The 16,523-nt window shown below is 44.1% G+C and overlaps 1 protein-coding gene across 1 annotated transcript; it reads right to left on the reverse strand.

Annotated features, from left to right (window-relative positions):
- Positions 1-2,918: 2,918 nt before the first annotated feature.
- cep170ab (centrosomal protein 170Ab) lies at positions 2,919-13,657 on the reverse strand. Its single transcript, XM_030781837.1, has 19 exons — positions 13,553-13,657; positions 13,050-13,139; positions 12,698-12,776; positions 12,015-12,073; positions 11,628-11,760; positions 11,164-11,304; positions 10,342-10,803; positions 9,708-10,096; positions 9,133-9,261; positions 8,605-8,740; positions 7,579-8,289; positions 6,824-7,541; positions 6,375-6,611; positions 6,089-6,194; positions 5,854-5,997; positions 5,169-5,257; positions 4,949-5,042; positions 3,585-3,636; positions 2,919-3,181 (listed from the first exon to the last, which is right to left on the reverse strand). Exons 1-19 carry the CDS (start codon positions 13,655-13,657, stop codon positions 2,919-2,921), a joined length of 4,137 nt encoding a protein of 1,378 aa, XP_030637697.1.
- Between the last annotated feature and the right edge of the window lie 2,866 nt (positions 13,658-16,523).

The raw sequence follows: 16,523 nt of genomic DNA on the forward strand, positions 1-16,523 counted from the left end.
CAGCAATAATCAACTGTCGATACACTGAGTAGAATATGTTAATGGTTTACGCTGCAGGTCAAGAGACAAACATTTAAGATTCGGTGCGTCTTGTTCACCGCAGTAAGAAGGGCTTGGCAAGAGCAGTCTTGCGCAACGTGTAGTTATACGACACCAGACATAGTTGTTAGGATGATAATAATAATAAATTAAAAAAGATTCATATCTAATAATCTAAGCTTGTAGGCATGTGATCCTGGCATTTTATATTTGTTGATAATTTAAGCATAGAAAAGTCTTGTCTGTATTCCATTAAAGCAGTGTGAAAGAGGTTTGGTTATCACCACGAGTATATTCTAGTGTGTCCTGTGAAGGATTTACATCCAAGTATATCAGTGAAATATAGTAAGCACACAATATATTCTAATGTCCCGTGAGTCAGAGGACCTGTACGGGAAGTTTCAAACTGGTGTACTGAAAACTCTCCCCAGCCTGGACAAGGGTGAGTTTGCTCAGTAACATTCAAGCAACAGTCAAAATTTCCCACTATGAGAAATCGTAAGAACATTTGTATTGAATAATCTCGACTCTTGGTTTAGTGTTATCCGGCTAACTGTAAATTTTGGCTTTGGTATTATGCCAGACTGGTAAGGGAATTACGCCACGCTGGGATTAGGGAAGTGAAGCGGAATACTTCTGGATCCTCAGTTATGAGGACAGCTAAGGCCTGCAGAGTCCTAGATACAATGAATTTCTGTTATTTTAACAAATGACAGAAGGGCTTGGGAGAAAGGTGTGTGTGTGTGTGTGTGTGTGTGTGTGTGGTACACCCCGTGTAGCTGGCATTATCTCATATTGGCTCTTCAGTGAGGCATCCCCACAGCCTCACTTGAGTTGATCAGGCTTTAGGTTCTGGGCTTTGGGATTGGGCGGGATTATCCATACCACAGGCAGCACAGAATGTGTTTTGAAGAGACACATAAAGGTGGTGTAAAGAGTTATTGGATTGTGTGAGGCAAGAACTTTGCTACATGGTGATTTCACAGGAAGAAACAAAGCAAACTGGGGTGGAACTGGGAATGTGAACCAGAAAGATAGAGACTTAATTAGCCAGTGACTCATCCTGCTGACACGCTCTACACAGGACACGTGGCTGGAATGGGAGACAGCACAAGTCACATCACACATCAGATTAAAGCGAGGATGTTAAGAAACTGATCGAGGCGAGGCAATTGCATATTAATGGATATGAAAGTCCTTTATTAAATTTTTGTATTTTCTTTTACATTCATGTGTAAACACCACATTGGTATGAGGCAGACGTTGGCTATGAGCGGAAAATATTTACCATGCTAGATTCATATGTCCTGCATAGACTCCTACACTTCTCAATTTCGATTCCATTCCGAAACGTGTGTGTGTGCCCTGGCTTTTGCTGTGCATCTGAGCACTCTGGTTATGTCTGTGTATGTGTGTGTGTTCCCTCCCACCCCCAGGTGAACACAGTCTATTTGAAAATTCTGGAGGTGTGAAAGTCGTTCGGAACATATGGTGTTAAGAACTAAAAGCTGCGAAACGATGACGGAGCAAAAGCCAGCGCTCACAGTTGTATCTGATGGAATTCCACCAACACAAGCTTCGTAGGTTTGAACTGAAAAGAAAAAAAAAAGCGTTCTCTTGTTTGTAGTTCTGAGAAATGAATGAGCTTAGCTTTAGAATGTGCAAAACCACATATGTTTACGACTCCTCTTTTTTAAGCGTTTCCATAATTTCATTTCATATGATCTTCATATAATGGGCACTTTGTGACAAAACACACCTGAAAATAATAAGATATAATTTTCATACTCTGTTGCCATCATCTACTGTGACGGGGTTTATACAATATAATACGCACCAACATTAAAATGTATCCATTTTCCCTCTGTGCGTCAGTTTACAGGGGAGGGAAAGGGTAGAATGATATAATGTGGCTACGAGAAAAGCGGTGTCTCATCTCGGGATGTGCAATATGGCCTTTTAAAAAGGAAAATTTTAACATTAAAAACAAGCAAGGAAAGGCAAAGAGCTACAAGTCAAAGTAGTTTGTTCTTTTCCTTTTGTAACCATGATACTCGGGCTTTACAAGTAATACACTGGATGCATTTAGCCGTACCATAAATAAAAGAAAGGGATTTGGAGCAGGCTGGGAAAGTTATACCAGGGCTAGCCGCCATTTTAGCAATTATGCTACTATTGTCTAAATCCATTTATTTGGTCATAGGCGGGTTACTGAAGCTTCTTCGTCTCCAAACGAGCCTTAATCGATTAAAACGTCCTGTCACTGATAACACTGCGTGACAACAGCTTGATTACTGTTGTATGAGGCTAAGGGTCGTAATCTATCACACAGTTGGCAGCGATTGGCTACAAGGACATCGGGGCTGACAAAGCTTGCCAAATGTTGCTTTTGGGATCATTTAACATGTAAACGAGAACTTGCTATACGGATCCTTGAACCACTGACAAAACAAAAAACAACATCTATACCTCGATTACAGTAATACAGTCTTAGGAAAACTACAGCCGGACACATTTAATGAAACAGAGTGCATTTTCCATTCAAGGTAAGGACACTGCTGATCTATTTCCAACTCACATCTACAGTACTGCTGATTATTGAAAGGAAGAACCAGAACGAACGATGCATTTGTAAAATAACGGTCAATATAAGGTAGTATAGTTGACGTATATTTCAAAAATCTCTGAAAAATAAATCCAAGATTACACGTAACGTCTGGGGCATCAGGCGGTTTTGCTTTATTACGCTAAGTGACTCCCACATGGGCTCAACCATCGACTCTGGTCCTTGGTCCAGAGCTGAAAGTAGGATCATTGTCAGAGATTTCCTATTGATTTTCAAGCGTCCGTCTTATCCTCTTAAACCCGCCAATTGCGGTTTATTTTTGACCGGCAGTGTTCTGCTCGTTGCTGATTGGCTGGCTGTCCACATGGGGGCCGAAGTCACGCTCCGCCACCTCGGTATGGACTGACGAAGCGGTAGGTTCAAGGGCAGCGCCAGCCGTTCCGTCCCCCGAGGGATGGGATGTAACCGGGACCTGTGATCCAGGGCTGACCCTCCGATCAGACATGAGTGGACTAGTCAGTCCTAGGCTGGTCAAAGCATCCAATGTACCGTCTGGATCCACCATGATGTCAATCACTGTAGTGGAGACAATGAGAGAGTTATGTTATCAGACTATGATGTTTAGCATGAGGGTAATGTATCTACTGTAAAGAGGTTACTGGCTTTGAAATCCTACTCATGATGCTTTAAGTAGTTAAGTGAAATGTGTCTGGACTTGTCACAGCATTAACATTGCATGCAAGCAAAACGGACTTTATGATATCGCCGTAAGTCATTTATGCAAGGTTTACAAGTGGAAAAAAAAAGAAAAAGGTTTTTACAAACCAACAAGTTATTTGGTAGTGACCAACAACCATAAACCATTTTTTTTTGGCTGAAAACTGGAGTGTTAGTGATGTTTTAATACTGAGTCACGATATATAATTCCAGACTCAAGCATCTTAAATTTTACTGCCCATAGTCAGTCTGGTTTGCTCACCAAGTAGCTGTCTTTCAACGCTCTTCAGGTCCCTGAGGATGGAGGAGATTTCCTGTGGAGCAATAAAGTAAAAGAAAAAATCCCAAAAGTCTTACCTCAGAGTTTTTGTCAAATATTCATCCATCATTTAACTGCACCTAATCCCCCATTCATGAAGGTTCTCCATAGTTATCGTCGCCTCACTAAAGGCACAGTGTACGCAAAGTATTGAAGCAAGACTTCAGAGGCTTTTTCTGACAGAGATCTCTCGTTATTTCTTGTTATCTGTGCGTAGGGGAAGCAGAGCGCTTGTTTGTTTGTCAACAACCCAATTGTTTGTGACAGTTGTGATCATTCTTCCTCTTCGTGCTTATATCCTAGTGTGGCGAGACAAGGTCTTCTCAGGCCAAGATCAGAGCTTGCACTAGATTTACAGTCTTGTCCCTGAGGGTATGGGCAGTATTTCTCAGGCTTAATCTTAGCAAGGATGGTGACATGTCGTAAGTCAGGCACTAAGACTAATTAGAGTGAGGCCTCGCTTGGCTGGAGTTCCACTGACACCAGTGTTGGTGATTGGGATGGTTATCTGTTTAAGTCACGGAAACAGCAAATGTCTGAAATCTTTTGTCGCACAAATAAAGTAACCAGAATTACTAACATCCATCTACACGGTGACTTTCGTGAAAAATCTCAAAGATCTTGGCCAAGTCGGGAGACCGATTCATTCTGGCACGAGAATCTGGAGCATAAACCGCTAGGTTCATTGGTGAAAGACAAACACACAGTAAACAAATAATGAATTAAAACAAATTGAATGGAATGAAACTCCTCAAAGAGGGTTTGAGTGAAACAGCATGGAGAAATAAAAAAAAAAATGAAACCAGCAAAATGACTTCAAATAGTCATTAAATGCAGTCATTTTGTCTTTTTTTTTTACATAAAAATAGAATCCAATTGTCACAATAATGCGGCATTCGCTATCATGCACCCTCTTCTTCCCCTCTGCTGTGCGTGTGTGTGTGTGTGAGTGTCAGTGTGTGTGATTGTGTGTGTGTGAGTGTGTGTGTGTGAGTGTGTGAATAATTGTGCAAAACGAGTGCAACAGTCCAAACCTCACATATGTTCAAAACCAGCTGCTGAGATGTGGCTACAAAAAACTCGTGAAATATTTATGATCCAAAGTTTGTACTGTCATTCCAGGAAAGCTCTGAGTTTGGTCCGTATCCTCAGGCTCTCTACTGAAGTTGTACAACTTTAAACACCCCAGTGAAACCTTTAAATGTTGTGAAGTTTTTGGAGGAGGGGGAGTTAAAATACTGTCAGATTTAGTCTTTGTGCATGTGTGTGTGTGTGTGTATTCTACTGAGAATGTGATCAAACCTCACCTGATTGGATGTCCTCAGGAAGGGAACTTCATTCTCAGCCTGTAGCTTGCTCTCAATTTCCTCCCAATTCCTGTCCTTATCCTTGAATAAAATTCTACAAGGGAACAGGGCGAGCACTTACTCAAGAGCAATCCGCATCTTCAAAGAAACTCGGCTAACTCAACGTCTTTTAAAACCCTCCACCCCCAGAGAAAAGGTTATAGAGAACGAATATGCATACCTAATTTTTCCAGCTGTTTTGTCAACACCCTGTCTGATTTTGGCTGAGAGCTGGGATACTGATGCCAGGAGCAAACTGTCCAACACAGCCTTTCGGAATGAGACAAAGAGATGTATGGAGATTCTGCCGCTTCCACAAAATGAAATTTAGTTACATTCACATGGGAAATAAGAGCCTATGTTGATGATGATGATGTATATATATATAAAATCCCATTTTTGTAAATAATATTTTCAAGTATCAGAGGACATATAGGACCTGTACTTTGCGGACCTGCATTAGATCTGAACTTTTTAAGCAGTGCTCTAACATGCTATTAATGAATTCATGCCATGCAGTCCCTCTATACTCTTTGTAATGTGACATGGCATAAAAAGACTTCCCTCTAGTGGCAGTACATGGCATGACATTCCTAAAGTGACTGGAGTTTCAGCTTTCTTACTACTCTAGTAGCAATTTCAAAACTGTGACTTGCATCTTCAAACCGTCTTGCAATATAAGTGAAACCAAGTTTTCTGTGGATGGCCTGAAGTTAACAGAGACTGATTAAATTCAACTATGATTTGATAAAAAAAAAAAAATTCTTGGACTCATTATTATGTAGGCACGTTTGTAGGGGCCTATAAATTGTAAACACAGGGTATAACATAGCAGTTAAGACTTCACAGTAGAATTTTTGACCGACCTCATCTCGGTTCCAGGTGCGTCGGCGGATGGCTCGAGGATCGCGGGACTCTTGGCTGCTGGAACTACGTGGGCGGAGCTCCACGGGTCGCCCGCTGATCTCCGGCGTGCTGCCCTGGCTGTCGGTGAAAACGTGATCATCAGCCTGAAAAAAAAGGCACAGACGTTCGAAGTCAGTGACGGACCGATGATCACGACTGAAAAGAGCGACGAACCTGGCACCGTTCGCTCACCGCAGCTGCGTGCTCCACCGCTGAGGGGCTAACCGAATCGATCTCCCCGGCAACGTCATGGATCTCACGTGCCAGCATGGCCAGATCTTTAGCCAGATCCTGACTGATCCTGAAACAGCGCAAGCAACCCAGAATACAAAGGAGGCTTTAACTGAGAATTTCATAAATCTGATGACGGTACGCTTCTTGGCTGTACTTAACAATGACAATAACAAATGTAACCCTGTTTTTTGTTGTTGTTGTTGTTGCTGTTTTACAGATGTCATATGATGGTGTTAGAGGAAGCTACCTCGCAATCTCTTCGCTGTGTGCCGTCCAGTCCCTCATGTAGTCGTCTTGCTCTCTGACCTGATGCCGGAGCATGGACAGGCCGCTCGGGCTGGGCGTGGCAGGGGCGGACCCGCCCAACTGGGACACACGAGGTGCCAAGGGGCGAGGGCGGGTATGCTTGGACGGGTGTCGGTTTGACCCAAACTCATCCTCAGAAGTGGAAGCATACTCAATGGGCACTCGTCGCCACCTTCCACTAGCTTTGAAGACAAGACAAGGTATTATGAAAGACATCACGATTATACAGGTTCCACTACATCACAGAGTATTTATGTTGTTTATCACAAATAGTCAAAACATTTCAGTAGAGGTGCAACTACAAGATAACAGCTTTATCCGTACGATCTGTATGGGACTGTCACACATTTATAATGCAACAGTGAACTAGGTAATGTATCTTTAAAAGACTTACTTGCTGGGGTGCTTGGGACGTAAGAAGAACCCCCTGATTTATCAGGCAGTTTGGAGGCACTGTTGGCCCTGGCTCTTGGTACAGCTACAGTGGAGGGGGTTGCCGTGGACCTCAGCCCCAGTCGCAGTGCACTCTCTGGGGCCGGGCGAGAGGCAAAACCCCTGTTCCGGCCGGAGGTGGCCTCTGAGTCGCTGCGTGCCGATGGCGAGCCCACGCGAGGCCTCCGGGGCTGGGCTAACGCTTCGATCCGCGACAGGGTCCTCCGACCCGCTGAGGGCCTGGATGTGGAGCTCGCTGTAGAGGCCTCTGACGCCACAGAGACCCGGTCCACGTCCGCCAGGTCCGTGTCGGAGGTGTCACCCAGCCGAGCACGCCTCAGCAACGAAGCCCGAGTTTGCCTTGGCCGCGGGAGCGTGGCCGGTTTTGACCCTGTCGACGACGGAGCCGCGGTAGTCGCCTTCCCCCCTCTGGCCCTACCGCTCGATGTATCCACCTTCTGGTTCAAGGGTTGACCCCGGCCATGGGCCCGGGCGCTGACCCTCTCCCGCTGAGAGGAGTGGACGTCGGAGGGCATAGAGGAGGTGTTAATGTCATCGTCTGTGAGGTCAAGCGACGCCCAAGCGCGAGCGCGGGAGCCTGTCTGGCCAGAGGGTTGGAATTTTCCTTTCCTGTCTGATTGCTCCTGTGCTCCTGCTCCTCCTGTGCCCTTGTTTGCTGCTGAGCTAAATGCGCTCCTCTCCCTGGGGGGGGCCGCCAGCCGTGCGCTTCTTTTGGACTACCTTGCGTCCTGCCTCCCCACCAGCTTGACTAACAGTGCTGGTGGTGTCAATATCAGACTCGGGGGAAAACGAGCCCTCCAGGGAGTAGCTGGGTGGATCGGCTAGGTCTGACAGAGTCGTCTCCAAGAAAGCCGCCACCGCCTCCGAGTCTTTGATGAGGGTGGTGGCATCGATGCCCTCTGTGATGCTGGGCATCTCCCTGGGCTGTGTGCTATCGATGCAGGGAATGAGTTCCAGGGGCACGTTGGTGCTCGGCCTCTCTACTGTGAAGCTCTCCTGTCTGAGGAGAGGTTTCCCCGTTTTCTCCTTGTCTTCCTCTTGTTTCTTCCTCTTCCCAGCCTCCTGTTTCTTCTCGCCTGCTCCTGCTGATTTGGGGCTCCCTTGCTGACCGGCACTGTGGCGAGCTTCCTGTGACGCTTTAGGTGACGTCTGCTTACTTCCTCTGCCCCTGCCCATATCGGCGGTTCCTGTGCTGATTCCTGCCACCCTGTGTGCTGCTTTTGACGTTCCTCGGAGTTGGTCCTCTTTCTCCTGACTCTCGTTGTCCTGTTTCTCTGAAGATGGGGCTCTCCTTCCAGGCCGGTTTCTCGGGCCCTCAGGGGCCAACACCTCCAGGACTGAATCCTCTTGCGAAGGGACCTGTGGGAGCGTCCTTCTTTTCCGTTCTGATTGACCAGTAGAGGAGAATGAAGCAGAGCTTCTGGAAAATCCAGACTCGGATATATCTGCGGCATGAAAAGGTTGAAACACTTAAATATGAAAAAAAAAAAATACACACGCTATCAAGAGCACAGAATATCTCAGAATATTTGTCAGTCAACATGGTGTCACAAAAAAGCTGTATCAAGAAAATCTGGGGGAAAGCATTTTTTTTTTTTTGTGCAGGGCTTGTCTGGAGTAAGAAAAGGGAGTGGAAGCACTGTGATATTCAGCAATGACAAAATGTATCATGTTTCATGTCATAATCATGACAACACACATGCAGAGCTGCTAATTACCTTTTTCATCACTGACAAAGACATGCGATTCAGCACCAGAACCCTCTGGATCTGTCCGTATGTGGCTGGCAGCTAAGCTGGCCCACTGAGAGACCCACCTTGGACCACCCACTACAACCAGGTCCTCAGGCAAAACCTTCAAAGAAGTCAAGACACAATTTAAAAAACAACAATTCAAGGAACAGAGGAAGATCTAAATGGAAATGGAAATTCAACAGGGGTGAAAGCATACGTTAAATATATATATATCATTAAAACAAGAATTAGAAACAAAGAAATCTTGTTTGTCCTACTGGAATAGCTAGAAATAACTGGAATTTCAACTAATCCAATCATACACTGCTTGTGACTGTGACTTGTCAGCACTAAGACATCCAAAATCAACATTTCTGAAATATGTTTCATTTCTTTTTCTTTGCCGCACATTATGATCAACATAGTCATTAAATCATTAAAGTTTTATTTACAAGTCAGTAACAAATTTATTATTCTGAACTAATTGTTGGAAATGTTTCTGCTCCCTCTTACTTCAGCAGCAACGTGGCCAACTCCTCTAGCTTCTGTAGCTCCAGTTCTTGGACAGATGCCTACTCTGTCTCTCTGATGTTCAGGATAACGTAACTTTGTCAGGGCCTGGTTATCCTCCACGCCAAAAACCTAATCCATAAACGCACACGCGCACACGCACGCGCGCACACGCACACACACACACACGTACACACACCGCACTATTTCATTTCCTTCCATAATGCAATAAAACAAAAGGACAGTGAGTTCTGGCACAAAATAACAAAGCCATAATTATGCTTTAGGAAGAACTGAATTAAAGAGGTGAATTTAAGATTAAGCAAATGAAAAAAAAAACAAAACAAAACAAAAAAAGTTTTAATTTGAATTCTTTATGAATCTATTAATCTCAACAGTACATATATATTTAAATATATTTATATACACACGCATGCACACACACACCTATATATACATATACATATATATATATATATATATATAGATGTGTGTGTGTGTGTGTGTGTGTGTGGCTTGTTTCCCAAACACCAAACATCTACAACTGTAATCACAGTCACACCCTAGCCCAGACTTACCTTGTCAATCATGCGTCTGGCCTCCTCCTCCTCTGTGTTTCCATTCTCCAGCTCAATGGTGTAAGTGCCTCTGTCACTCTGGTCATCCGCATGGCCCCTGCCGGGACCCTCCCGGCAGCCCGCGGCCTGCTCTCTGTGATGAGGGGTGATCTTGGCCCTACCAGCGGCAGAGTGGTATGTACCGCCACCGCCGCCAGCTTCCCCTCCGACCGGAGCCATCTTCTTTGGTTTGTCCTGATACAGGTCCTCTCTGGCCGTGAAAGGACCCTCTGTCCTGTAAACACCCGGTCGCCCTCGGCAACGGTCCTGCAGAAAGGCTCTTCGGCTGCTAAGCTGTTCTCCCAGAGCATTCTCTGAGTCGCTTTGTGTACCATCCTCATGTTTACTGCCTGGGGGGAGGAGGAGGAGATAGGAGAGGGAGGGAGAGACAAAGAGAGACAGAGAAAGAAATAAAGTGAAACATGTGACATTAGGGCCTGTGACTTTAATATGACTTGTGACCTGTAACAAAATAAGTATTCCACTGTTTCTGTGTGCGAGTGTGTGTGTGTGTGACTGTGTGTGTGTGTGTGCGTGAGAGCATAAATCGACACATTAGCCTCTGCATCCCTGTTTAGCTTGTGCCTCATTTTACCTCTCAGACTCCTCAACTGGACGGGCACGTCACTCTTGACGCTGTCGCCGTCGTCCTCGGCAACGGATTCGGAGCGCGCCAGCGGCAGCTCGTTCTGTGCCAACCAGTCCGCCACTTTGACCTCTGCCGCGACCATGGCCGCCTGGAGGGCGCTCAGCTCCTCTCCGGCTCCCCTCTTCACCCGCTGACGGTGATCCTGGTTGCCCTTGGCGACGCGGTCCTTCACCGTTACTTTACCGGAGGCGGCGGTGTCAAATTCAATAGTGAAGGAGGCGTGGCCGTGGGCGCCCGTCTCCGGGCCGGGGGCGGGCTGGGGTGCCGCGGCTCCGTCGGGGTGCATATGGGGGTTTTCAGAAGCGCCGTCCCCCCCTGGGAGAGTCTCTTTGGAGGGTATCTCAAAATAGCTCGGCTCCTGGCAGGCCTGGGCTTGTGTCACAACCTCAGAAGCCATCTGTTGCTTTACTGACTCCTTATTACCTGTGTTTTTACACAGTGTGTCATGGTTAAATGCTCTACACATCTGTACATTCAGCTGACGGGGAACGTGTAACATATTTCAAATAATGGGGTAAATACTTGGGGTAAATAGCATACCAAACAAACCCTGAAATAACATCAACATAGGGGTAGTTTGTATGAGAACATAAGTTGCTACAGTGACAAGATATTGGATGTAAACAGACATGTCGCACCGTTTATGAAGCTTAATAAGCCAATAAGTTCATAATAATTATTTAATGAGCTGATTAATAAGCTGTCATTCAATAAGCAGTTGATCAAACTACACAGAATTAATGGTAAAAATGTATACCAGGAGCCTACCTGTTTCACTACCTTTGGCATGTTTGTGGTCAGATGTCTTGGTCTCCTGTTTTCTTGAATTCCCATCATCTCCGTCGCCATCGCCCCACCATGACGGCTGTCCATACAGAGGGGTTCCTCTGTGAACCACTGCTGTGTCCACTAGGAAGGAAACCAATCATTCAACATTTGGGGTTATTTTATTTCTAAATCTTCATGCATTACCGACTGGGGGAACGTAATTTCTGTTGAATGTCATATTGGACATATTCTCTGCTGTCTTTCTCTCTCTCTCTCTCTCTCTGTGTTTGTGTTTGTGTGTGTGTGTGTGTGTGTGAGAGAGAGAGAGAGAGAGAGAAAGAGAGAGATATTGTTTTATCCTGAGGTCCTGTCCTCCATATACACCCATAATTAACGTTATGTGTGAATTTTATGAGGTGCAAACCAAACACAGTTTTGTTTTGTATCCTTTTCTCCTTCTTCACCTGCCGCTTTCTCCTCCCCTTTGGTTGGCTCTGGAGGCTTGGATGCCCCCTCAGGATTGCCCTCTGCCCCCTTCACCTCTCCTCCATCTGCAGGTTTCTTAGCTAGCTGAAGCTGACTGGTGTACTTTTCATGCTAACGCAGACAATAAAAAAGAGATTAGGAAAGAAAAACAGAAAAAAAGAATGGCTGGGAAGACAGCCAATCAAAAACGATATCATAATGCCAGATAAAACAAGTGGATGAACTTGGATTCAGTCACTCTTTCGGAGGTTGCGTGAACCCCGAAGGTAAATTCATTGACTGTCCATACAGTCATTAATTAAGTCCTGATTCACTGATGGAATATATCTGAAGTCTTGCTATAGTATTTTCAAAAACAGTCCTACCTTCAGCGCCTCCTCTGGAACATGTAGCTCTCCCCGTACCACTGTGAATAGGTTTGTATGTAAGACGTGGTTAAGGAAGGATGGCGGTATATGTCCGATGGATGAATTTCTTTGCTAAAGAGATGTAAACGCTAATCCCAGTTTTCATATCCATTCTTAGCTCCACAGCTGCACTGCTCTTAACACGCAGTCATAAAAATATAATGTAACATCTGTTATACTATGGAAAGATAAATGGAGCATGATTGATTTATGTTCAAAATCACTCTAACAGAACTGGAGAAGAGACAATTAAATAAAAAAAAACAAAACAAAACAAACAAACAAAAAAAAACACGAGCAATTGAACAGTCGAAGTAATCAGTATGACGAATAACTATAAAAGGAATAAAACGAATGTGTTGTCAAGCGCACACATTCTACATTTAGATTAACAGAATTAACAGAAATACAGAAATGCCACATTCAACCCTATTGTCTTAGAAATTACAATGCATTTCAACCCCCCCCCCCCCCCCCCCAAAAAAAAGAATTTCCACACTCGCTCAAAGAAATACTATTTGAAATCCTTTTAATGTACAGTAGCAGCCGAACCACAAGCATAACTTAGCCCTCGGCTTGTCATCATATTTCTCAAATTTAGATTAATGCGAAAAAGAGTCAATCCACGGCTCAAAGGATATCATAACCAAACCTCAGCTTGTCATCCATTTTCAGAGTGACATACACCTGCTCCTGAATTCGCACGTCGTTGACAAATGTCTGAAGGGGAATGCAGATTGTGATTAATAACACACCTCAGTTTAATTTCATCATATGTTTTGTTGTTAGCACTTTTATGGCGGTAAGTGATCCCAGAATTACTGAATGACTTCATTAAGGGAAGCTAGCGAACGGCAATAACTGCTTGTAAGTTTTACAACGCTATACGACACTTTCAAAATGCATTTATACATTTAGTTTGTAACAGTCTGTTATCACATATTTAATCATTTTAATGATATGGAATCACACAAAAAGAATGAACTCTCTCACCCCATTTAAGCTACCGAGATCTTTAACTTTGTGTTCGTCAGTGTCTGCCTCGTAGTTAATGACAGCATGCTGTTTATCCACACTCCGAGACTGCAGAAAGACATTTATAGTTAAAAATGCTGTGTGTCAGATTAAAGTAGTAAAGTCTTGACTGGACTGGGGGAGTGTTGGGCTTCCCCAGATGTTGGTCATCTCTTTGTGTTAACAGATGGATTAACCCCAATACTGGATTTTACACGGCCCTCCCTTGGCTCTCCGTAGGGAATTACCCAGCACTTAAACACCAGAGTATCTGTCATTCAAATTCTGCTCACTTGCTTTATCTGATTCCTGATACATGTTCGATCCTGAAACCACCGAGATGTTGTCCTCTTAGAACAAGCAAACATTCACATGGATCATTGTCCATTGCTTTCCACGTATGAGGAGATATGAAATACAGCGAGAAGTTTAGGACGAAATTTTGTATCAGACTTTGACAGTTTGACGGTTGACAGACTAACCTGCAGCATAAGCTCGCAGTCATCCCGTCCCACGAAGATCATCTCACGGGGGAGGCGGTGACGAATGCCCCCGCCACTCACAAGGAACCAAGAAGTCAGACTCATATCTGCTCAGTAAGTACTCTTTCACCTTCAACCTTTATGCCATACTGAGAAAAAGGAGGAAAAATGCATTTAATTTTTATTTACATAAAAATGGAATGGGCTAAATCGCAGAGGTTTACTGAGTTAGGGTATGATTGACCAATGGAAAACATAGCCTGAACGTATGTAAATAAGGGGCGGGGCAACGTGCCGGACACTTCAGGGACTTATTGCTTATTGCTGGCACCACGATGGCCATTTTAGATGGTTGCAAGAAACTGTGGCCTTGTGTCACGCTACAATCAAGAATTAGTAATAATGACGAATATCGCCATCTCAAATCGCAAGACAGTCTCTGCTATGATCAAAGTTCTAAGCGCTACTATCTCACTCTAAGCATTTGCCATTTTTTGGACTATAATGTACTGAAGTATCTTGCCAACAAAATATTGTCTAACTCCAAGACAACAGCGCGGAATTCCCCCATTCCAGAAGAAATAGGATAATTCCCTCTCACACAGTTCATCTAGTGGACTCCTCAATCCAATTAGACTATGAGTCCATGGTAGAACGCCCAAGTCTCACTCGAGCAGAAAAAGAACCTGTCTTTTCGTCCGTTTTTAAAATGGGTAAACAAAGTGCAGTATCAAGCAGACGGGATTCGTTTTAATAAATGACTTACAGAACTGCAAACTTCATATGATACCTTTGGCTACTGTAGACAGTGTTGACGTGAGGCCGTGCTGAGTAGTCTAATCGATTGGTGTAGTAGCCTATAGTCTTAAACAGATTAATTAAAAATCCTCACTAATTGGCCTCAGTGATTTTTTTTTTTCTTTTTTCAAATGAAGGTTAGTAGCATACGATTCCCATGTCGTTAATGGCAGCGATACAGTTAAATTATGAGGAGCCTCTGAATTGAAAGGAGCATCTTAAAATAGTCCACAGTTAGTCTAGAGAATTCAGTCAATAGGACTACGGAAATTGAAATACCATGTTTAAGCAATGAGTAAACATGAACGGTGTTACGTTGCGCTTAAGTAACATATAGGCTACAGGACAGAATATAGCGTGAAGCAACCAAAAGAGCTAGAGATCACTGTGCTTGAGCGCCCCATTTCAGCGATCGTGATGAGTCGCACTTACGGGAGCCTGTTTCTTCTCCTGCCAGCGTTTGTCTTCTCATAGCCTCGTAATAACAGCCTTGACGACCATTCAAACTGACATCAGCGCACTGGATACACGGAAGATTCTCGTACAGCTGTTTTAAGGCCGATTTCAATACAGCACCACTGCAGTAGTGTCATTATGTACTAACACCCCTAATCTGACTAAACGCACACATCAATCGCCAGTGGATTACTGCAGCTACTAATTGTTAGCACAGTTGCGCTCATTAAAATACATAACATGCAAAGGCCGTGCTGTAGGCACTAGGACATGAATACAGCCAATTGCACATCCTCCACAATCCAGACATCCTAATCTGAGAAAGCGCGAATTGAAACCCGGTGATGAAGGATGGGTGTGGTCGATGGATGCGAAATGAAAAACAAAAACGCACCGGTGACTTACCTTTATTTTGTGCTGTGTTGTGATCATTAATTATATCCGATATCCGTTACTGCATGGACCACCACTCGCTGCCCTGCCCAGTTTACTGGCTGTTGCTTTATTTGACTCATGATGGCGCTGCAGTCAAGTAAATGGAAATTGGATGGAAGCACTTAAATAAGACAGTTCTTTTTAGTGCTCCTGAGTTTGGGTTATGTAATCTGTTGTAAATCTTTTTTATTTAGTTTCCAGCTCGGCGTGTGTGCGTGTGTGTGCGCTTGTATGAATAGTACAACCAAATATTTATACAGTGTTTTTAACAATGTATTAAACACATTGTTGTTGGTTTTAACTGAGTACTTTTGAATTATGCCTGAAATGGTTGTCATTTAAAACTTTTCTCATGTGTTAAATTCACGGTATGGCAGAGGTTCATGGCCAACTACACAATACCAAGCACATTGCTTATCTGCATACCTCACATTTTATGTCAGTAATGGTCATGAACACTAGAGGGTGCAATTGTACTTTCACAAAACAACTGGCCATTCTCTCAAGCGATCCTGTATAATAACAGGGTTGTTATATTGGCAAAACCGATCATATTAAATCCAAAGAGTGCACATTCACCTGCTTGATGTGCAAAACAACGTAAAAAGTACAAAACCTCATGAAGTCAGTTGAATGACGATAAATCTGCTCTTGCTCTGGGCAATGGAATACTATTCACGCTATGTCTTGTGTTTTCTGATGTTTTTATCCTTACGTTGTGCGTTATTTGTTGTGCTTTTATAAGATATAAATAAGAGGTGTTGTTGGTCTCTTGCTTGTGTTTGACTGTTTAATCCAGCATCGAAGACGCTGAGTCGTTTTCTACATTTTCTGCGTCTAATATTTTTTTTTCAGGACTGAATGAATTTTCAGTGAAGAGTCCGAAAGACTTATTACGCTGGTCGTGGATCAGTCCAAGCAGCCAGCTACGGTTACATAGCATGCCCTACTCCGTCTCCTTCGCGACCTAAAGTCAAGGTTCTACTGCGCGCTCTCTCTCTCTCTCTCTCTCTCTCTCTGTCCATTGGTTCCTGGGGTCTATGGTTCATATGCAACCCATAATGTGTGTCCATTGGTTTTTATCATTCTCACCTCCCTCCCCCTTGCCAAGCTTCGCCCTGCCTCTGTTTTGTATGTCTGTGTCCATCTATCTCTTGACGTTCAAGTTCGCTGGAACGTCACGTCCGCACTTGAACTTGCACGGCTCAGGGGGGCTTTGCCACTCTTCATCTCTCTTTCTCTCTTAGTCTTTTCAAAGAAGCCATGAAGTCCAACGCACAAG

The sequence above is a fragment of the Chanos chanos genome, chromosome 8, assembly GCF_902362185.1.
Source record: "Chanos chanos chromosome 8, fChaCha1.1, whole genome shotgun sequence".
Taxonomy (NCBI): Eukaryota; Metazoa; Chordata; class Actinopteri; order Gonorynchiformes; family Chanidae; genus Chanos; species Chanos chanos.